The sequence below is a fragment of the Hevea brasiliensis genome, chromosome 16 (genome assembly GCF_030052815.1).
Source record: "Hevea brasiliensis isolate MT/VB/25A 57/8 chromosome 16, ASM3005281v1, whole genome shotgun sequence".
Lineage (NCBI taxonomy): Eukaryota > Viridiplantae > Streptophyta > Magnoliopsida > Malpighiales > Euphorbiaceae > Hevea > Hevea brasiliensis.
In genome coordinates this window covers 55,692,878-55,716,377 of record NC_079508.1, presented here as the reverse complement: position 1 = coordinate 55,716,377, position 23,500 = coordinate 55,692,878, and the positions used below count along the sequence as shown (strand labels likewise).

General features: G+C 31.6%; 3 protein-coding genes across 3 annotated transcripts; 1 reads left to right on the top strand and 2 right to left on the bottom strand.

Moving 5' to 3' along the window:
* Nucleotides 1–4,010: 4,010 nt before the first annotated feature.
* On the top strand, nucleotides 4,011–7,956 carry LOC110662503 (serine/threonine-protein kinase PCRK1). Its single transcript, XM_021821476.2, has 4 exons — nucleotides 4,011–4,686; nucleotides 5,467–5,727; nucleotides 6,067–6,189; nucleotides 6,518–7,956. Exons 1-4 carry the CDS (start codon nucleotides 4,246–4,248, stop codon nucleotides 7,082–7,084), a joined length of 1,392 nt encoding a protein of 463 aa, XP_021677168.2. The 5' UTR covers nucleotides 4,011–4,245; the 3' UTR covers nucleotides 7,085–7,956.
* A 1,167-nt stretch (nucleotides 7,957–9,123) lies between these two features.
* LOC110662510 (probable serine/threonine-protein kinase PBL9) lies at nucleotides 9,124–12,725 on the bottom strand. The gene is made up of 7 exons (XM_058137445.1): nucleotides 12,425–12,725; nucleotides 12,010–12,103; nucleotides 10,939–11,261; nucleotides 10,478–10,613; nucleotides 10,240–10,382; nucleotides 10,003–10,126; nucleotides 9,124–9,798 (listed from the first exon to the last, which is right to left on the bottom strand). Exons 1-7 carry the CDS (start codon nucleotides 12,497–12,499, stop codon nucleotides 9,362–9,364), a joined length of 1,332 nt encoding a protein of 443 aa, XP_057993428.1. The 5' UTR covers nucleotides 12,500–12,725; the 3' UTR covers nucleotides 9,124–9,361.
* A 4,976-nt stretch (nucleotides 12,726–17,701) lies between these two features.
* LOC110662527 (triosephosphate isomerase, cytosolic) lies at nucleotides 17,702–22,183 on the bottom strand. The gene is made up of 9 exons (XM_021821517.2): nucleotides 22,013–22,183; nucleotides 21,566–21,641; nucleotides 20,178–20,301; nucleotides 19,499–19,583; nucleotides 19,207–19,339; nucleotides 18,790–18,884; nucleotides 18,303–18,381; nucleotides 18,081–18,163; nucleotides 17,702–17,993 (listed from the first exon to the last, which is right to left on the bottom strand). The coding sequence occupies exons 1-9, from the start codon at nucleotides 22,049–22,051 to the stop codon at nucleotides 17,943–17,945; spliced, it is 765 nt and encodes a 254-aa protein (XP_021677209.1). The 5' UTR covers nucleotides 22,052–22,183; the 3' UTR covers nucleotides 17,702–17,942.
* Between the last annotated feature and the right edge of the window lie 1,317 nt (nucleotides 22,184–23,500).

Here is a 23,500-nt window from a genome sequence, read left to right as displayed (position 1 = left end):
CGGGATGAAGGGGGGAAATTGAGCACATGAACTCCCACAGGAAACGCCACAGCATAGTTGGCTAGCGAATCAGTAATCCAAGTTTATGTTTTTTTTTTTAGACTATAATTGATTGGGAATATTTTAAATATTGCAAGTATTTTTAACCCTAGTGTCTGTAAAAATAATTATTTTGTTACTAATAAGTATTAATATAATGAAATTAAAATTATTTCCAAAATTATAATATTTTTAATTCAAATTGTCAAAATTAAATGAATTAGATGAATTTTGTTTAATTTGTAAGAAATGAATAAATTTTGTGAATTTATGTCAACTGACAATGAAGACGAAATTTAAGTAAGACTAGCTAGGTAGTACATTTAAGGCCACGAATACTTAATTGTCAAGTAACTACATAAGATTGTATGGGATAGGACAATAAATAAAGTTCAAGGTTTGACACCATCAGCAATTTTCCCTTACACAAAAGAGTACAAGAGAATGTGGCTTTGAAACTACTATAAATTCAAAGAAGACGAGTTAGTACAAGATTATTACTTTTGTAATTTTCAATCTTTATTAATATTATTTAGATATTTAAAAAAAATATATTAATTTTTTTATTAATATTACTTAAATATTTAAATAAATTATATTAACTTTTCACTTCATTAATATTTATATTTTTTGAGTTATTTAAATACTTAAAGAGATTATATTAACTTTTTACCTTAAAATGTTAATTTAATCTTTTTAAATATCAAAATAATATTAATGAAAAGTTTAAAGTTATAAGATTAATAATTATTTCTCATTAATCTCATATTAATTTTTTTTTAATTTTTTAACATTTTACCAAACGTATCTTAAAGTAAACAAAAAGTTTACGAAAGGTTAATCGAGTAGTAATGCACATTTAGCATAATTGCACACCCAACTCAAAGGGATTAGTCTCTCGTCAAGCTATAAAATAGAATATAAAAAATATATAGATATTTAAAAAAAAAAAAAAAAGCGATGACCAGTTGCTGCAATGTTGTGCACAAGTCTACAAAATTTTATTAGGTATTTAGGAAGCACATACTCATGTTTTTCCCAGTGAAAAAATACTATATTTAATAATTTATAGAATAATTAAGTTCTTGCACTAGAAACTAGTGCGCGAATAGCATATTACAATTTTCCTAAGATCACACCCACCATCAGTCAACCACCTTTGATCTACGGTTTCCCTTCACGAGAGATAATTAAGTGCTTTCTCCCATATGCGTGTGTGTGTATATGTATCTTCGCCCGTAATCATTTCGAATTATAAAGAATATCCACTTTTACTTTCTCTGTTGGTTTGTTTGTCTTGTCGTTTCAACTTTTCCTTCCGTAATTCTTGTCGTTTCTTGCTTTTTTTTTTAGTGCTTTATTTATTTATTTTTCAAGAATTTTTAGTGCTTTATCAATTCTATTGAGCACGTTACCGTGGTGGAGGAAGTTTATTCAGAACGGGGCACATAGTCATAGTTGACCCATTTTTCTAATAAAAATATAATTTTAAATATTATTAAAAAAAATAATTTATTTTATTATTTTAATATATTCATAATTAAATTTAAATTTTAATTAATATATTTAAAAAAATAATTTTCTTAATAAACAGGCATTGTGTTTATATTATCTCTGCTTTTTTGCCTATTACAAGGCCCCAAATAACAAAATAAAAATTACATAAAACAACCTAACATCTATTAAATTTCTCATTGCGGGGTTCATTAGGTTTCTCTCTAGTCCTTTACAATAATTAATAGTTGTGTTCTTTTTTAATATTCGCTTTGAATAATTAATTAAAATCTAAATAAACTATTAGAGTGAAGAATTATATAAAAATAAAAATAATATTAATTTTTATTTCAGCAATATTTTTATCAATTCTTTTTAATTATAAAAAAAAGTTTAATTAATTAAATTTTTATGAGATAGACAAAAATATTGAAGAAATTTTTTTGCAGATGAAGGTACAGTGTTGAGTGTTATTCTCAATTAGGTATTGAATTGAAGACGAAAATATTGAAGAAGTTTTTTTGCAGTTGAAGGTACAGTGTTGAGTATTATTCTCAATTAGGTATTGAATTGAAGACTTCAAGTATGGCTGCTGCTGCCTTCTGGTTCTGGATTTTGACTCTTTTCAAGTTCAACTTGATGGGCAACCTTCATACATTACATATTACAAAAATTTATAATTTGATCTATGAATTTTATCTTATATTATATTTTAATTCTTAAATTTTAAAAAATAAATTATGTAATCATTAAATTTTACATTTTAATCTATAATTTTTTAAAAATTAATTATTTAGTCACTAAATTTTATATTATATTTTACTTTAGTCCATGTAATTTTAATAAATAGAATAATATAATATTTTCATTAATAGATGAAATTACTATAAACATTAAAATTATAGGGATTAAATTATTTTATACATTAAAATTAAATGAATTAAATAATTCATTTATCAAAATTTAGAGACTAAAACATAGTATAATACAAAACTTAATATTAAATAATTTATTTTTTAAAATCTAATAATTAAAGTGTAATATAACACAAAATTTAAGAACAAAAATGTAAATTTCCCTACCTATTAATTAATCTATTTTAAATATATTGTAATTAAATAAATAGATTAAGCGTGATTATTAGTTAGAGACAGGCAAGATAAAAATGCACATAAATTAAGCTAGCTAAATTAATTAAAGTTAACTAATAATTTAAGAAAAATTAATAAATTATAATTTAATAGTATTATAATCAGAATCATCTATAAAATTGTGATATTTAATTGAAATTAAATTTAGAATACCGAATCCAAATACAATACTTGAAACGTGGCTTATTAACAATAATATCGAGAAGCATCATTTTGCGAGGGTTGAAGCACGTCCCGGCCATTATGGTGCATACATTTCTCAAGACATCCTAATACGCAGACATGCTTGTTTTTTAAGGATAAAACAAAGGAATTCTTCTACGTGTAAATATGTATCATGTTTGCTTCAACATTTCTTCTTCTAATAATCTAATTCTTGCATTTCAGATTTCAGACAACTATAATTGTTGCTTGTAGATTTGTTTTCCCTGTAATCATTCATTGTTAAATTAACTATGTGCTTATATATATATATATATATAAACATGTAAAATTTTATTTTTATAAAAAATTATTATCTAAATTTAATTTAAATAAATATAAATGAATAGTAAGTTAGATTTATCCATGATATGAATAATTATTTTTACATGACGTACTTTGATAAGTAAATTCACTCTGTCAATTTAAAATATAATCTCATAATAAAATATGATAATAATAAATTATATAATTTGATTAAAAAATATATAAACATACTAATTATTAAATATATTAAAAATATTTTTGACACAATAAAATAATTTTTTAATTATAAAAAAATATATATATTTTCAAAATAAAAATACATGTACATTGAGTGTGATTAATATTCTCTATAAATATTGTTGAACCATAAAATTTTCAAATTTGCATTCCAATCTGAATTCCGCAGCAGTGGGAAGTGGACTCGGTCTTGTACTTTGCATCAAGTCAGGAAATTCTTCGCGGTTGTAAGTTGAAAAAAAAATTGGCATATTCCACGGTTTCTTAATTTTATTACAAATTAAAATTATTTATTATAAAAAATAAAACGATTTAACAATTTTGTTGAATTTGTAAACCGATAAAAAATAAAATTTTTTATGTAAACAAATTTAATAAATAAATAATATTATATTATATTATTTATTTAATTGTGTTATATATGCCTTTTGTGATAATTACTTTATTAAATTAGTAAACTTTTATAATAAATTATTATATATATATATATATGTAAAAAAATGTAAAATAAATCGTAAAATTTTATTAAATTATTTTATTTTTTATTATAGAATATTTTTTTTTGAGGGCATATAATAAAGTAATTTTACTATAATGACATGTATTAGTACATAACTTCATTTCTATTTTTTTCTAAGCCATCTGCGCTCTCCCTCGTGAGTCTCTGACTCTCTCTCTGCAAAAATCGGCCCTCCTTCTTTTCCAAAGCTCACTAATCCAACCTTCAAAAACCAGAACCAACTTTTCTTGTTTCTATCGCTTGTGTAGCACCACACACTAAGCACTTGCCTTTAACTTTGATAATATTCTTTTTTCTTTTCTTTTTTTTTTTGAATAATTTTTGGTGGGATAAAATATGAAGTGTTTTCATTTCACCAACGGGGAGCGGCGAGAGGAAGAGGAAGGAGTCGGGGGCGGCGGTGGTGGTAGTGGAGGAAGCGATGTCGTTTCAAGGGTGGTGTCCAGGGTGTCATGGGCAAGGTCGTTGAGTGTGGCGTCGAGTAGCGTGGACACGAGAAGGTCTGAGTTTGACTCTGAGTGTAACTCGTCTAGGGACTTGTCTGACTCGCTCGGTTTCTATGAGCTTTTGTCTCAGCGGAGAGCTAATGATCTGAGAGTCTTCACTTTCGCGGAGCTGAAATCTGCCAGTCGAGGGTTCAGTAGAGCTCTGTTGATCGGCGAGGGAGGATTTGGATGTGTTTACAGAGGTGTCGTTAGGGTTCCTGATGATGAAAACGACGGCCTTGATTCTAAGATGGACGTTGCTATAAAGCAGTTGAATCGTCACGGTTTCCAGGCATGCCTTTTTTCTTTTCTTTTTCTTTAAATCATAAATTTTCGGAATAATCCAAAAAAAATCACAAATTTTCAGATCATTCTAAGGGACATTAATTGCTCGAAATTTAACTAATTTGAAAATGACAGAACTATAATGTGTTTATATTGCGTGTTATAGCCGGATTTACACAGTTCTAATGATTGTAATTAATGTAATTATGCATATTTCACTATAGAAAAATTAGAAATGTGCATTTTGATTAGACAGTTTCTTTAAAGATTATTATTATTATTTCTTTATGCTTTGTTTGGATTGACGGAAACGGAGATAAAGGCAAAAGAAAAAAAATTTGATTTCTTTCCTTTCCCTTGTTTGGAGGTTAAGTAAAAGAGAGAGAGAAAAGAAAGAGAAATAAGAAGAAACGATGAGAAATGGAATTTCTTGTCTCCTTTGTAATTAATCCATACTATTTTTCTTTAAATTGATGGAAAATAGAGAGAAATTTATAGTAATATATTAAAATGTCATTCTACAACATAATAGACATAAGAAAGAAAAGGGTATAAGAGTTATTTTCTCCCTTTTCTTTTAAGAAAAATTGCATTTTTCTCCAATTCTAATAATCTATCCAAATAATAGAAAGTAAATTCAATTTTTTTTTTCTCTTTTTCTCTTGTTTAATTTCTCTTTAATTCTCTTGCACAATTAAGGATCCAAACATAGGGTTAAAGATTATTATTATTATTACTGAGGTAAGCTTATGGGGAAATTTTTTTGTGTTTTGCATTTCTAGTTCAGGGGCATAAGGAATGGATAAATGAAGTGAATTTTTTGGGTGTTGTTAAGCACCCAAATCTTGTCAAGTTAGTGGGATATTGTGCTGAAGATGATGAAAGAGGGATGCAACGGCTTTTGGTCTATGAGCTTATGTGTAACAAAAGCTTAGAGGACCATTTGTTGGCTCGAGTGCCAACACCTCTTCCATGGATGACAAGATTGAAAATTGCCCAAGATGCAGCTCGTGGATTGGCTTATCTCCACGAAGAAATGGATTTTCAGGTAGGTTAAATTTGTATGCTTTTGGAATATTAAATTGGAAGTATAATTTGTGGATCACTTTGTAATGTTTGAAATGGTTTAAGTAATTGTGTGAACAGTTATTCAATTTATATTAAGGATGCACTCAATAGGAAGAATTAAAGCCAAATTACCTGTATCAGTCGAGTTAGTTATGCTCATGATGGAAATTTCTGCTTTTGTTCGAGTTTCTTTTATTTGTGAGGTTCAGTGACGGTGCCTGTAAATTTGTTTTTGAGGCTGTTCCATTAGTTGCAGTCTATATTTTATATGGTTCTCTCGACTGGTTGTTTGCTTACTATTTGCAAACCATTGATGCAGCTAATATTTCGGGATTTTAAACCATCAAATGTTCTGCTAGATGAGGAATTCAATGCAAAGCTTTCAGATTTTGGTCTGGCTAGGCAGGGACCTCCTGAAGGACTTGGACATGTTTCAACCTCAGTAAGTTATTTTTTTTTTTTTTTTTTTTTTTAATTTTGAGCTCTCAGACTGAGGACTTGTCTCTATATAAAAAAATTTCAGTGGATCTCTCAGCCTTCCTTTTTAAACTGTTTGAAAGGTTTTGACCACGCTGGGAGATGCACAGAAATTTCACTATCTTTTAATTTCAGAATATTTGAATATCTATTTCTTTGTACAATTGGTACAGTAATTTATATCATTAGACCTAATGTCTAAGAAAAGAGGAATTCTCCTTTTATAAATCCTGATATATTTCTGTTTACACACAAATTGTTCTCTGGTAATTATTTTAATAGTATTCCTGAAGGTTGTGGGCACAGTGGGCTATGCTGCTCCAGAGTATGTTCAGACTGGCAGGCTGACTGTAAAGAGTGATGTATGGAGCTTTGGGGTGGTTCTCTACGAGCTTATGACAGGAAGGCGAGCAATAGAGAGAAACCTACCGCGGGCTGAGCAGAAGCTTTTAGAATGGGTAAGACCATATGTATCAGATTCAAAGAAGTTCCACCTTATTTTAGATCCACGACTTGAAGGAGATTATTGCATCAAATCAGCCCAGAAACTAGCATTCCTGGCAAACAAGTGTCTAACAAAACAGCCAAAGTCCCGACCTAAAATGAGTGAGGTAGTAGAGATGCTGGGAAACATCATAGGTGAGATATCATCTCAAGTTGATGTTGCCTGTGAACCTGTTTCTGAACATGAAGAAGTTAAGGAAGAAACCTCTGTGGAGACTGATGAGTCCATTAGACAAGGGAATGGCTATCGGAAGAAGGTTTTTGATTTAAGAGAAATAGTCAACTTGCGGAACAGATCAATAGGGAAATTAGATTGGAGAAATTGGACACCTGGGTTGGTAAGAACTTCAGAATAGACATTGGGTAGCGAGTAGAAACGCATACAGCCTTTCTCATAGTATTGGAAGAGAAATGAGTTTATCCTCACAGTAAAAGAGATGAATGCTGGAATATATGATGCATAAAGTTGAAGGGTATTAATTTTCGTTCTGTTTGCGGGTTAGCTGTATATATAGGTTGTTGGGCCTGAACCGACAAAGACATGCAAACTACGCTCGTCTCAAATACACTTTGTAAGGAACAAATCTGCTTGTCGACTATAACTTGTAAATTTTTCCAAGGTGGCTAGCGAGATGCTGATTTTCCCGAGTCTTTCTTGCATGGCTGGAGTGATTTGTTGATTTGGGCCAGCCCAGCAACCTACAGGCTACGTCATTTCTCATAGGTGTTTTTATCGTATTCTGAGTCTGAACGGTCTTCAGGGCTTCCACAGGTTCTCTGAACTAGGAACTTCCCGTCTGTCCTTGACACTCTTGTGGATCGTGGTCTTCTAGAAGAAACAAAACTATATAAAATTTGTCACAGATGGTTTCTCCCATACCGGATGAGATGGGACTTGGAATTGACTGGCTTGGGACCTTAGGTAATGCATCCCCAATTTGAACAAGTTGCCGCCATGGTCTTACTCTGGCACCCACCGCGGTCCATGCATTCCCTCCAGTCTGCTTTTCTCTTCAGGATTCTGCCCTACACAGCAATCAATAACAATGTCAATTTCCCTCCTCTCTTTTTCTTCTGTTTTTCTGCTTCTTATTAGAATGATCTGGGTCTTGTTACTCTTCTGAATAAGCTGCTCCCATTTTATAGCCTTCTTAAGAGAGGATGGTTATAGCTTAGAGCTGTTAAAAGTTTTGCTTGAATTAAACGGAAATTATGCTTTTGAACTTTATCAATTGTATCAACATTTTACCTCGAAGTAAACCCAAATGAATTCTTGGGTATGATCCAACTTCGTTGTTGATCCAAAAAGATTAAAAAGAAGACCTGAATCTTTTACAAAATTTAAAATTGCTTATTATTTGAAAAAAACTGACTCATGAAATTTCCAAAAATCTCTCGGCTAATCTGGTGTTAATGGACATTCCCACGACACCTCCACGTCTGAGTTTTCGGTTGGACTTTCGATGTTGGTTCCAGAATGTGGGTCCCATGGTAATAAAGCTTACACTTAGGAATGACAACTGGCGGGTCAGGGGCGGGGATTGCCCCTCCAATTTCCGCCTCACAAGGGTTTGGAGTCTGAGTCTGGGTGAGGCATTTCCCGCCTGGATGCAGGGTGGGTAAGGTTTTCCTATAGGAATTTTTTTTTTTAAATTTTAATTTATTAATATATAATATAAGTTTATTTATTAAAAAATAAAATATAATTAAAAAAGTAAATTTTATACATTATTTTAATTATATATTTATATATTTTGTTAGAATTATAATAATTAATATATAAATATATAAAAATAAATTTTTTTTAATAAAAAATAATAATATATTATTATTCAGAGTGCGTTGCGAGATTTCAAAATAAGATCGGAATAAATTAATCATTAATCAGATTTGAGACTAGATGAGTTTGATTAAGTTTAGGAGCTTTTACCATCCCTATTTACTATTGCCTTTTAGTGCGGTGGATCATCAGATATTGGAGCTCAAAAATCACAAACTCCAATTAGTGAAGTGGAAATCACATAGCAATGGCACCCCCACGTGTATCCCTCTTATCTAGTAGCCAAATATCCTCCAAGTTTCCTAGTGCGCCGGACTCATCTGCAACTTTGATACTTACTTTTCCTTTTTTTTTGAACACCTGCTCTTGCTGCTACGGATATGAATATGGTGCTCCTTGTTAACAGGTTTTCCACCAAAACAAACCCATGACATGGACCTTGGAAGGAATACTTGTAGCTAAATAACTGAGTCTCTTCTCCTTTGAAAAATAAACTACTGATCTATTATCTGAAACAATAGTACATCTAAAGGATGATTACAGATCCATATGAGAAAAAAAAAACAAAAAACTATACTAAATAATATTAAATATATCAAACAGAAGAAGCCAGGCTGGGAAAGAAAAAGGACTAACTCGTAATCTTCATACAAGAGCAATTGCATCCCTGATCTAAGGACGTAACAACGTGTGAACTCAAGTTACAGGTTGACCTGGAAACTTTGTCATCAGAAGTTTGACTTAAATTACATTAGCCGAACCATGAAACTGTACAGTCATTGGACAAGTCAACTTGAATGCCCCCGATTTGTATTGAGATATAAACATAAGTTTAATCAAGTTTGTTCTGTTTTCAAATATAAAGAGTGGAAGCAGAGGGCCGAGGATAAGCAGCTGCAGTCCTTCCACTACTAGCATCATCTGCACTTCGTCTACGAATTCTGGATGCATTGCTTGAAGGGGTGTTGGCGCTTCCAATTTCTTTGGAATCATGGAGCTGTTCCAACAATGTCACAACCTCATCCATGTTTGGCCGGAACCTGGGTTCTGTGGATAGGCAACGCAGTGCAAGGGTAGCTGCCTTATAGGCAACATCCATTGAATACTGCCCTTCAAGACGATTGTCCAGGACTCGGAAAATCTTTCGTTTGCTTGCCAGATAGGGTTTAGCCCATTCCACTAGATTGTGTTCTCCGGACGGCCGATTTTTATCAATTGCTCTCCTTCCAGATAACATCTCTAAAAAAACAACTCCAAAGCTATAGACATCACTCTTGGCAGACAAATGACCTAGTCAGTGAGGAAGTGAAATGATTATCAGAACTAGCACATACAACATAGCTGAAAATAGGCCAGTACACTTACCATTGCACAGACCAAATCCAGCTAAAAAAAAAAAAACTGAAAAGGACCATGTTGAGTGGTCTAAAGAAGTGGACAAAACTAGTCAGTCTAACAAATTAAGTACCACATCCAATCATAATAGAGTAATACCCGTGGCTAGATATTCTGGAGCTGCATATCCATATGTACCCATAACCCTGGTCGAGACATGACTCTTATCACCTGTTGGCCCATCCTTGGCCAACCCAAAATCAGAGAGCTTTGCATTGTATTTCTGTGATAGAATCAAGAAAGAAATTTTCAGGAGAGCCAATAGAAAGTGAGATTTCTGGAATCATCAAATAACCACATTATAAAGGTAAAAAAATGTTTACACGTGTCACATACTGAATCAAGTAGAATGTTAGAAGTCTTGAAGTCCCGATATATAACTTTATTTTCATCACTATGAAGAAATGCAAGCCCCTTCGCAGCGCCAAGAGCAACCTTCAAGCGGAGATTCCAAGAAAGAGGCTGGAAGTAAGATCCTCCTGGAAAAACAGCAATGAAGATTATGTAATGTTAAAAATGCTGATCAAAGCCATTTTGGGCTGACAATGTTAGAGATAGAAGGGGAAGAACTCACTCCTAAATAAATGATTTTCCAAACTGCCTCGAGGCATGAACTCGTACACCAAAAGCCGGTGTTCATCCTCTAAGCAGTAACCAATCAGCTTCACAAGATGAGGATGATAAAATTGTCCCAGATAATTTACTTCAGCCTATGAATGAAGGGGAGAAAAGAGAACACACAAGTGAACCTCTGCATCCAGAATAGTAAACTAAACTTAAAAATGGCTATCCCTAACAAGAGTCAAATGATAAACAGGTTCAATCCTTAAAAGTGATTTGTGGGTATTTAAAGATATGAGCAAACTGCTAGGGTTTAGAGTTTAGGGTTTTAGGTCTCCTTCCTTAACTACAGTTTAGTATGCTCTTCAAACAAAAAGGAATCAATTATGATACTAGACCAATTCTATGAATCAATTATGATACTAGAAATTCTATGCCTATCCGTAAAATTAAGAAAGGAGAAAACGAACTCACCAACCACTCCTTGTGCCCTTGGAAACTCTCTAGGTTAAGCCTTTTCACAGCAATAACCAGTCCAGTTCCAGGCTTGGCAGCAGTAAATGAATGCTCATCAATCCATCCCTTAAAAACAGAACCAAAACCACCTTCTCCTAAGACACTATCGGGACGGAAATTCCTTGTGGCCATCTTGAGATCAGAATAGCTGAAGCTCTTCAGATTAGTGGACTGCAAGATCTGACCTTCGCTCCGAGGAGTTGGTGGCACTGAAACTGATGAGACTTTGCTACTCATACTATGATCATTCCCATCTGTGCTAACATATTTCGAGCTCAGCCCTGCACAAGCCAATGTGTAATCCCTACTTAAATTAATTGACACCACCGTATTACTTAAAAGATTTCCCAGTCCTATTTTGGAGGAACACAGACTCTCGCATACACAAACGATAAAGAATAACAATTCAAAGATTGCCCATGGCAACAAATTTTAGAGAAAGCACATCAGACAAATATTATGACACCTGTTTTGATTGCCAAGAAACAGGAAATGAAAATGAAAGCCAAGTGAAATCTGCTCCTTTTGCTGTTCAGATATACTTGGGACAAAAAGCTGAAATTAATTTAGGTTGTGAAAGATATAATTAACTTGATGGTTCCTTCTCCGCTGAAGCTAACCGAGACCTACTAGATGTCACTGCCCTTTTCTTTCATGATTTATCAGCAATGACCATAGTGTCAATTGAGAAGCATCGATCTTTCAGAGTCATCCAATTTCACAAATTTAAATTCCTCAACAAACTATACCGATGCAAGCATTGTAATTAGCTAAAAAAAAAAAAAAATACTCGTAATCAAGCATACGACAATCAAAAAAAGATTGCAAAACTCCTAAAACTTAGTTCAAACCCATGAAACAGAAAACTAAACGTTATCAAAAGGGGAAAGAAGGAAAAGGAGATGAGGAAAAATAAAAAGGAACCACGATCATTCAAGCAAATCAACTTAGATTTGAGAAGGCATAACTATAAAACCAAATAAACAAAATTACTTATGTCTGAACAAAAAGTGAGAAAAATTAGAGTACCTGTGTTAAATGGGCTCTCAGCTTTAATTTGGGCGCTCAAGCAAACCCCCATCAAATTAATCACAAAACAAGGTACCCTTTTGAAGCTCTCTTCCTAAAGATCACAAAAATTGGAGACCTAAGCTACAGAGAACTTGAAAAAAAAGAACATAAACTTTAAAAGCATAACAAAAGAGCAGATCTGAGTTTGAAACCAAAAATGTTTCTTTTCAATGCAGCAAAAGGTTTTATCCAGAAAACAAAAACACCACAAATGGATTGCTTTTAACAGCAACTTCTTGCAAACAATTTGTTAAAAAAGGGGAAAAAAACTCACAAACCCATAAATGAGAACATAAAGGATTCGAAAACCCACGTCTCCTTTTATTAGTCCAATAACAAATCACACACAGAAAAAGAGAGATAGCAAGTTGACCTGGTTTGAGCTAAGCTTTAGATTGACAAGTAGCACAATTAATATGGAGCTAGAGGGAGGTGAAAAGAATTGCATTAATGGCGGGCTGGGGCTGGTCCCGCTTTTAAGCCTAGTGTTTTATACCCGGCCATCTTGCTTTGGTTGCTGTCTGTCCCTAAAAACACAATTCAGAGTCAAGTCAGAGCAGATGAGCACTGCAGTGGCAGCCACTATTCTCCACCGTTGGATTTGGTTTCTCAAAAAAGAATCCAGCAACTCTTTTCTAGATTATTCATAATCAATTCTGGTTCAACTTGCCCTTTTTCTTTAGCTGGCTTGGCTTCATAGCAGCTTCCTTTTCTTGGATTTCTTCAAGACCTCAATTTCTGGCTTTAATAAATAGATTTTAGTAATTAAATAAATTTTCTATATCGTGCTTTTGGACTTTCTTGTTGACAAGGACGACTGTATCCCAAGCCTTTGTTTTTATTTTATTATTATTATCTTTTTCTTTTTTTTTTTCCCCCAAAAGAAAATGAGAGATATAATGGGCATGGAAACATCATGTGGTCCAAGGAACCTATGCTTCAAAAGGCAACCTCCAATAGGCCCCGCCATTGGCCAGTTTCAGTTTGATTTTCGGTTGAAATAGCCGATTTGATTCTGATTTTAAATGATTTTAGGTCCAAGATACAATTTCGATTTGGTTCAAATATTTTCAAATTATAATAAATGTTTAAATATTATTTATTTACTTTTTAATGTAAAAAAATTTAAAGGAACTCAAATATGAATTCAAAATAAAATGAAAAGAAAATAATAATAATTTTTTGAATTAGGGTAATTCTAATTTAGAACTACCGGCTCAAATAAGTGATTTTAGATTAATTTTAATTTAAGTTTTAAAATGAGAGGTTGAAATTGACTCGTGTATATCTTGATTTTGAGTTGATTTATTATCAAAATTATTGACTCAATTTATTCCTAAATTTGATCAGACTAATTCATGAATCAAAATCAATACTAAACCTATTAAATGAATTACAATTATCAACTTAATTGAGTCCCTAATTTAATTGAGGTTCGATCTAAGTTTCTGAAAAATATTAATTACCTTTTGAATCACATGCTTATGTGATCTTATTTGGTAATATGGTGATTGATTCTTGAACATCTTCCTTTCTCAGAAATTTCCGTCTCTTGGATTCAAGTTGAGGGGATACATCAAACCCCACAAATTCAATCTTCTCGTTCTATTTTACATAAATAAATTTGTTTTTTTTCAGCGTCTCTTTCACTTCAAATTCTGCTCACACTCAAAATCAATTGCGAACCGACAAGCTCCTTTCTTTAATAAACAGAATTGTCCTGGCCTACTTGCAATTTCAGCCCACATCACTACATAATTTGTTTTATTGGAGTCAATTAAAAATTATTTAAATTTATTATTTAATTTTAATATTATTAAATTAAAATTTATTATTAATATCATAGCCTAATTTTAACTACATACAAAACCATAAACTTCTTAATAGAAAATTATTCGCTCTTAATTAGGTTAGACCAATTATTGATGATGAGTTAGCCATTGAATTATAAGCTACATTAGGTTATTTTAAGATATAAAATAGTAATTTTATATTTGATTTTAATATAGACTTGTTATGCATTATATTTATTACTATATTATTAGTTAATTTATATGTTTTTAATTATTATAAATTTATTAGCTTTTTTTTTAATTCTGTATGCAATTATAAATATTTTTAATTTTACTCTTAAAGATAGTTTAAGAAATGATAATAAATGAATTTTAATTATTAAATTATATTAAATATAAATTATATGAAATTTAGTTAAATTTTGTATTTTATGGTATGTCATATAAAATCATGTAATTCATTTGGAATCAATTATAATTTTAATTAAAATGATGGTCAATGACTGATTATTAATGTACACTCGAATGTAGATGATAATTACTCTTAAACCAAACACTGTATAAAGGTTTCGTGTGGGTGATTGGGTTACACGCGGATGAAAGCCAAGTTTATAGGGAAGAAAAAGGAGCCAGCCTCAGTTTGGCTCGGCTGGAAAGCGACTTGCTTAACCCCATCGTAAAGGCCCGGTCAGATCGTTTGAGTCAACTGGTGGGACATGATCTCAACTCGGAGTTATTAATACTTCAATTTTAAAATATTTCTCGAAAATATTTAGCAATTATTTAAAAAAAAAGGCATATTTTTTTGAGGGGAAGGGAAATGAAGGGTGAGAAATAAAATTTTTCTATTCGAATAGATAATAAATAAAAAATATATTTTTTAATATATAAAATAGAAAGAAAATAATTATATTTTATAAATTTATTCTAATGCCCTTATTTTTTACTTTTCTAATTATTCATATAATAATAATATATAATTTCCAAATAAAAATATACTTTCATGAAAAATTGTTAAATATTTTTCTTTTATATATATATATCCTTACAATTAAAAATTTTAAGAAAAATTAATTTTAATATTTCTAGCATATTATATAATTTTTCACCTTCATTTCTTTCACTATTACTTTTTCCTTAATTATAAAAATATCCCATAAAAATAAAAATTATCATATTTCTCTCTTTAAAGTATATATATATATATATATATATATATATATATATATATATATATATATATATATATATATATATATATATATGCACGCACAAGGGAACCTAATATTCTTTTCTTGGAGACCAGACCCATCTGAAGAATTCAATCAGGCACTTGGCATGCAGATTCAAGAGGAATACTCTATAGAATCCAAAAAACAAAGAAAACAGTTGTCTTGCTATGAAATGAGAACCAGCTTTATCTATGTTTACACACAAATTCAATTACTGCAACACACAAGATACAATCAATAGCTCCAACACACAAATTCAGCTACACAATCCAAGATTAAGTAGCAATTGTGAAGCAAATAGGTAGCACCGCCGCGGCAATCAGGTAGGAGGAAATCGACAAATCGTGCGTAAGCAGCAAATGAGGTTTGAGAAGCAAATTGGAGCCATGACTAAACTCGTGAGCTTCTAAGTTGGTACTGATTGATAGTGGAAGTGAGTATTGAGATTTAAAGCTACAAATAAAGAAACGATGAAAGCAGAGGAAAATTCTAGCATGCACATTTTAATAGTTTATCTGTAGATATAATTATAATTATTTTTTAAATTAAAAAGTAGTAGGTCTTATATCTTATGAATAGATTATGTTCTCCAAAAGCACATAATAATAATAATAATAATAATAATAATAATAATAATAATAATAATAATAATAATAATAATAATAATTAAATATTACGATATTTGAATTGCGAAAATGCCAATTGAGGCGAGCTTTAAGATAATAAATTCACAAAACATTTTTATCTTAAATAATAAATTAAATGTTATCCTAAATAAAATAAGTGAATAATGTGCAAATATTACTAATGTTTAGTGTTTTTATATATATTAATATATGTATATTTATATATTGATATTTCATGGAGATATTCTTTAATATTATGATTATGAAATAAACATTTAATTATAATCTTAATATAAATTTAGAAATAAAATTATATTTAAATACTATACATTTATTAATTAAAGACTAAAATGAATTTTAAAAGACATTCTTCCCTTTGTCAATTTTCATCTCTCACTTAAAAGAAGTTGATTTGTTAGGTAAAAGATGACGGGGGAGTACTTACTAAATTCTTGTTGCATCTTAATTGCTAAGCTTAAACACTAAGTAATACACATTGAAAGCAAAAAGGCTGTTTGAAAATATAGAAGGAAATATTAATAATGTAACTTAAAAAATGGTGAACTTGAAAGATTTTTTTTTTTTTTTTCTTTTGTCAGAGTTATATCTTAGTTGTTAATTACTTAGATTAATTATTCTCTAAGTTCCCACAATAACATAAAAATTATAAAAATTAAATAATAAATTATAAAAAATCAAAATTAAATGATACGCTTATAATTTTTAAACTCAAATCTTTCAAACCTATGTCATCATTAATAATTGAACTTGAAAGATTGATTATACAAAGTCAAAAAGATTGCCATTTTGTCGACAAGTAAACGAGATTGACGGCCACCAACATTGGCTTGTCCGTAATTCGTACAATCATTTTTGGACGAGAATGCTATCAACTCTCTTATTAAATAAATTAGTCCGCTGTAGTGGGTTGTCTAATCTATGGTTGACAATAAAAATATTTGTGCCCTAATAAATCATCATACTTAGAGAAAACAACGCTTTTTTCTTTTGTTTCCATATTCAATATATCAATGACTCTTTTAATTTGTGGAGGGACATGGCATCCAAAATCAACCCTCATGGCGTTTGACATTTTCTCACAGAAAAAAAAGGCTTTTTTTTCCTAGATATTTCTCCATACAAGGACAAAATATAAATTGTATTAAGGTGAAAATTCACATTCAATAGAAAACACTTCCCTCTCACTTTACATGATCTGTCCAACACTCCTGCCTGCAATAGTATTGGGAAAAATGGATACTTTTATGGGAAGGAGAAGACCTACCAATATATTATATATAATTTATTTATCCAATTAGAAAAATAAAGAGAGTAAAGGGAAGGGGGGCAAAACAACCTGGGGATGAGTATTGCCTTCAATAGCCTGAATCCACTTCTAGTTACTTCATTCAGTCACTAATGGGCTTCCCCCACAGAGAAAACTCTAAAGCCGTCCGGCCAGTAATGTGGAATTTAGAGGCCACAGGAGGCTGTGTAAAGGAAATTTTGTGGGCTAAAAGCAACAGAAAAATAAAGGAAAATGTAAGTCTTATCTTCCATTGGCATAAGAAATAATAAAAAAACAAGGTTCCGCAATAAAGCAAGGCTCAAAAAGATAGGTCAGGAGCCAATCTCAAATCCTGTCAACTTCCAATTTCTATTTATCCTCCCATCCCTTTAAAGCAATTCTGCATTCCAAATGACCCATTCTAGCGATTTTATCATTAGCGATATCCATATCGACAGCCAAATCTCAAAGCACAATGACCTCGTTTTTCAATATTGGTGGGATACAATTAAAAACAGGCATGCCTGCCTTAATGACTGAAAATAATTTTCCATGTCAATTAACCATCTTTCTGTAACCTTAAATCTAATTCAAGCATCAAAAGCGATGCCACCAGGATTGAGGTCCTCGCTCTCCCAAGCATGTAAGTATGTAACACAGGGTGATATCGAGATGGCTCCAATGGAGGAAAGAGAAAAATAAAACATAAGATAAATTTAAAGCTTCATCCAATTGCAAAACAAAATCTATATAAGCAACAACCACACGAAACAAAACAGCCTCAAAACTACATAGGTCAAACCATTTAAGAGTATAAAATCCCATAACAGAGGATTGGATTATTACTTGGGCAGGCAAGGGCTAATAAATATTCCGGAGACAGAAAAACAGCTAACAATGTTTGCACAGAGTTACAGAAAAAGGCATTCAACCGGACAGATTGCTGTAGACCTCAATCATCCTTTTTGACAGTGGCAGACTTGATTATGTCAATGAATTCCGGCTGATAGAAAGCACATTTGAGTAAAGATCAGCCACTATAGTTGAGAACAAAAAAAGCAAATAAGAAACTATTAACAAAATATCCCACCTTCAGAGATGCTCCACCAACCAAAAATCCATCAACATCTGGTTTTGCAGCCAACTCTTTGCAGTTTGCTCCATTTACAGAACCTAAAGTGAGGCAAGATGTGCAAAGTTAAGTTCTAAGCAGAAATTATCAACCAACTTGCTAGTGTGCGATAATTGGCAGACTGTTAACTCTGCAAGCAATTAAGTTTAAAAAGCAAAGCAAAAAATAGGTTAAGATTACCTCCATAGATAATTCTTGTCGATGCTGCAACTTCAGCACTAACATTGTCGTGAAGCCATTTCCTCAATTCCAAATGGACCTAGTACATTTATCAACCAGATGTAGTAAAAGCAATCAGCTTCAGTAAGTACTTAAGCTGCTTCCCATCAAATCAATGAGGGACCTATGCATAGACTTATTATACTAACATGGAAAAGGGTTATAAGCTGCATTGGAGACACATGCGTCATGAATTAGCATAATGTAAATCAACCATAAAGAGTTTTGTACATGACAAGCAAATTATTTTACAATTGGCATAAAAACAGTCTGTGTTGATGTGCTATTCTCACACAGAGAAGAGAGTTCTATGCATTACAAACAAACCCTTAAGAATTACATAGAATCCACAGAATTTAAATACATGAACTGAGGTAGAAAATAACTGTAAATGTGCTGATTTCAGAAACAAAACATTGACTAAATAAGTTGTCAAATTTACACTAACCTCTTGAGCCTGAGCAGGTGTTGCAACCTTTCCCGTACCAATGGCCCAAACTGGCTCATAGGCCAACACAACATTAGCCCAATTGGTTACTTTGTCTGCAAGAATTTGACAAGGGATCATTCATCAAGTGTCAAAATAGGCAGAGAAAGATGGAGGAGCAAAAATGTACAATGCACTAAAATATGTCTAAGTGGAAGATATTTTGAAGGAAAAAAAAAAAAAAACCTTACAATTATACAAAATATATTTGCTAAAAAAAAATTCTTCAGTTTTAAACTAATGCAAGATCCCAGTTACAAACTAGTTATACAGAAACTTCTCTAGATGCAATCCATAAGCCTCCTCTAATCAATGCATAGAGAAATTTAGTACCAAAATCCTAAAATTCAAATTTGAGTCTCCAGCTATACGAAGTACCTGCGATTGCTTTTGTTTGTGCAGCAACAACAGCCAATGTAGATCCAGATTCTCTCTGCTCAAGGGTCTCACCAATACAAGCAATCACTTTTAAACCTTTAGAAAGTGCATACGCAACTTTATCCCCAACAAACTGCAATAACAAGAAAAAGGAGTACACCTCATACATAATGCAAAAAGAAAGAAGAAAAGAAAGAAAATGCGACACCAGTAACAAGTACTCCAGAAGTTGCACATGTTAAACAGCATGATTAGTGAACCAGATATGCCTACTGCAACAAGAAATGCTTACCTCATTTGACTCATTTAAAAGCGATCTTCGTTCAGAATGGCCGAGAATGACCCATGGAACAGACAAATTCACTATCATCTCAGCACTGTGCACAAAAGATACACCAACTTCAAATCATAAGTTCATAACACACTTCAAAGAAAAAAAATTGCATAACACTAGGAAGTTTACAGATACATGTGAGCGTGCGCACACAAACTTAAAAAAAGGCATCAAGAACATTTCTTTAAGCAAGAAATTTCCCCCCTAAGAAAAAGAAACTGTACAAGGATCATATCTTAAGTTCTTAAAAATAAAAGCCCCTGAAACAAATCAACAAGTACACCATCTTGCTTTTATATCTCAGGAAATCTTAGAATTATTATGACCTTATACTATATCTCATAAAATATATCACCATTTGTACAAAACACTGTGTAACACAATGAGGCTCATCCTGCCTAACATGGGAACTGTTCATCACAAGCAACATAATGGATGGTTAAATAAGTCCATTAAGCTACCTCCTCAAGTGTCACAGACAAATCCTTTGAACCATACAATATACAAAAACTAAATAACAGTTATATGGGTTTTTTCACTCAAACAGTAATATATTTTAACAGCAAAATCACAAAATATTTCACAAAAAAGAAGATGCTGTCACAAAACAGAGATCATAAATCAGATGTAAACATACCTAATCTCTCCGGTAAAAGCACCACCTTTACGTACCCAACAGTTTTGTGCTGCAACCTGGAAGTCGGGTCTCAGTAAACCTTTTACCAGTGAAAGAAATACAAAGGGAGGGCTCACAACAACCTCTGAAAATAACAGAAAAGATGCCCACCATCAAAAATATGATGATTATACAAAATAACACACATTCGGCCGAGAGAGAGAGAGAGAGAGAGAGAGAGAGAGAGAGAGAGAGAAGGCATGGAAATTGTATAATTGTGGTAAGAAACTTGAGGACTATAAGATAAATTGCAGTATCATCCACTGTTTCACATCTATATGTAAAGAACTTAAGGAAGTTTCATCCCATTCAAAGATGATACCGATTAATTAACCATAAGTTAAAATTCAATATGGTTGTATAGTGCTAACTAATATAATTGTAAGGAAAATTACTATTTAGCCTCTGTATTTTAACGAAACTAACAACTTGATCCATGTATTTTAAAAAATATACTATTTAGTCATTGTAAAAATTGCTGTTAAACTATTTAATCCCTCCGTCAAATTTTCCATTACCTATAATATTCACACTATTATTTAGTCCCTGTTTTTTTAAAAAATTAATTAGTTGATCCATGTATTTTGAAAAAATACGACTATTTAATCCTTCTATATTAGGGAAACTAATTAGTTAGTTCACATATTTGAAAAATATATTCTTAGATAAAAATAAAAATTTTGTTATGTGAAGACTATATCTTAATTTACATTTTTTTTTAAATTTCTAATTCTTTGGACATTATTTTTATTGAAAGATTAAAATAATGAGAGAATAAAGGAGAGAAAGGCGTAGGTGTAGTGGAAAAGAAACATAGAAAGAGAAATAAGAAAGAAATAAAGACAAGAGAATTAAGATTGTTTAGATACAAAAAAATAATTATGGAACTAGATAGTTAATAAAATCAAATTACAGGGATTAACTAATATGTTTTTCCAAAATATAAAGACTAAATAGTAGGTTACCAATATTGACTAACAAAAAATTTGAGGCAGAGACTAAATAGTTTAACAAAAGTTTTTATAGGGACTAAATAATATATTTTTTAAAATACAGGGATTAAATAGTTAGTTTCATCAGAATACAAGGACTAAATAGTAATTTTCCCTCATTGTAATATTCTTTTCTTCTACAACTTCATAGCCTCTGCAGAGATTCAATATTACTCATGAAATGCCACAGAAGTCAGAAATGAAAACAACCAAGTATGACAAAAATGAATTCATAGTTGCACACAGTGAGGTAAACATATTTTTAGTATATCCATCCAGTGAAGCCTCGAGAGAGTGATCAATATCTAATGAGTCTAAATCGAAAAGAAGCCTCTAAAAGAGCCCACCAAAACTTACCCACAACATCCTCAGAAGGGACCTCGGCTTCGTTCAAAATGGTGACAATCTTCTTCACCTCCTCAGTTGTTCCATTCTGCAACTCCCCAAAACAAAAATTCAAACAAATAAACTCAACCCATTAGTAAACGATGCAATTAGCACACAATCACACCGAGACACTGCCTCTCAAGTTGCGTCAATTTCACATGCAAATCATGTTGAAATATCGCATTTGAACCCATCAGATCTATTAACACCCACAAAAATCAAAACAGATAAAAACGATAGGATTGTTCAAGTCAATGAAAGGTGATCAAATTTGAAGATCGGTATAATTCCATAGCACAAACTCTCCAAAAAAGAAATAAAATAAAAAAAAAGAAGCAAAATTAAAACCACAACACAACCAACAATAAAGAAAAGCGAGCAAAACAAAGTAAAAATAGTAAGAAATCGGAGACGTACGCATTTCCAGTTGCCGCCGACAAAGAATTTTCTGGCCATAGTTGCTTATAGCTTGGGCGATAAAAACGAGAATAGAAACCACAGGCGATTAAAACCAGAGCTCATGGATTTGGGACTAACAACTGGGATTTTATAACCAGACTTTGCCCGGTGATAGAGGCGGGTGGGTGCCGCTGGGCGCTTGGCATTTTACGTTATGCCGATAATACCCTCCAGTTTTTTCCTTGCCAAAATTTTACGATCCAACTCGTTAAAAAAAAAAACAAAAAATGGACATGATCCGTCAAAGAGAATGGGCCTTTTAGCTTAACACCGGGCGACATCTAAAACTGCAAAGTTTCGAGTTTAAATTAAATCTATTTTTTAAAAGGCAAAGGTACTCAATTGCTGCAAGTTTGTATATAAATTTAAGGCTAGACAAGTAATTATATAGTAGTAACTCGAAGTGGATCTATCCCTTGGTTTACTTTAGTAGCGGTATATAGTTGTTAATTTTAGGATGCAAAAGTTTCTACTCAAAAGAAAATGAAAAATTATTAGATTGAGTACACCTATTAATTTATTGTTATATTCTACTAATATAAATAGGCTATGCATGTACTAACAAGTATGAAATAAGAGGTGAATGAAGGAAGTAAATTTCAGTTATCGGAGAAAATCTCCAGCTCTTATGTTTTCTCTAGTTATTTTGCAATAATTCACAATAATAAAATAATATACCTCAAAACACCCTATGGGACTCTCATGGAACACCATTTCTCACCTAGCTTTGAACGTGAGTGAAAACAAATCCTAGTTTGTACTCAATCCACTCTACCTCTGTCATGTCCACAGCACCATCTCTTTCTCAAACTTAATGTTTTTAATTTTTAGGGAACCAACCTTGCATATATGATTCATTTCTCTCTCTACTTCGTTTACTTCACTAACAAGAGAATTTTAACTTCAAATTATCCTTTTCGTTCTTGGTGCTTTTCTTTTGGTTAATTATTATTATTATTTTATGATTTTCCCATCCCAATTTTACATTGAGCTTAATAATTAATGGATATATTTTATCACTTAATTCTTAAAATACGACAAAAATCATAATTTAATCTTTCTATTTATCCTTTTTATTAAGAAATAGATTAATTCCTAAAATATATTTCTATTAATTACATTGCTTAGTAATATATTTCTTTTTTTATAAATGTGAATCTAGAAAATTATAATAATTAAATCAATGTTAACAATTTATTATTTTTTTATATCATTAAATAAGTTCAGAATATATATATTTTTTTAAAGAAGTTCCAATTATTCCTAAAATTAAAAGATCAGGGCATAATAGCATACAATTTGAAGAATAAGAACCGATCTATACCAATTAAAGATACAGGCAACAAGAAGCCTTGGTAAATGAACACTCAAGTTTTTCCACCAATGAGCCCAGTTATGCGGTATTAGTGCCATTTCCAGAAATACCCATTTTCAGAACTGTGAATT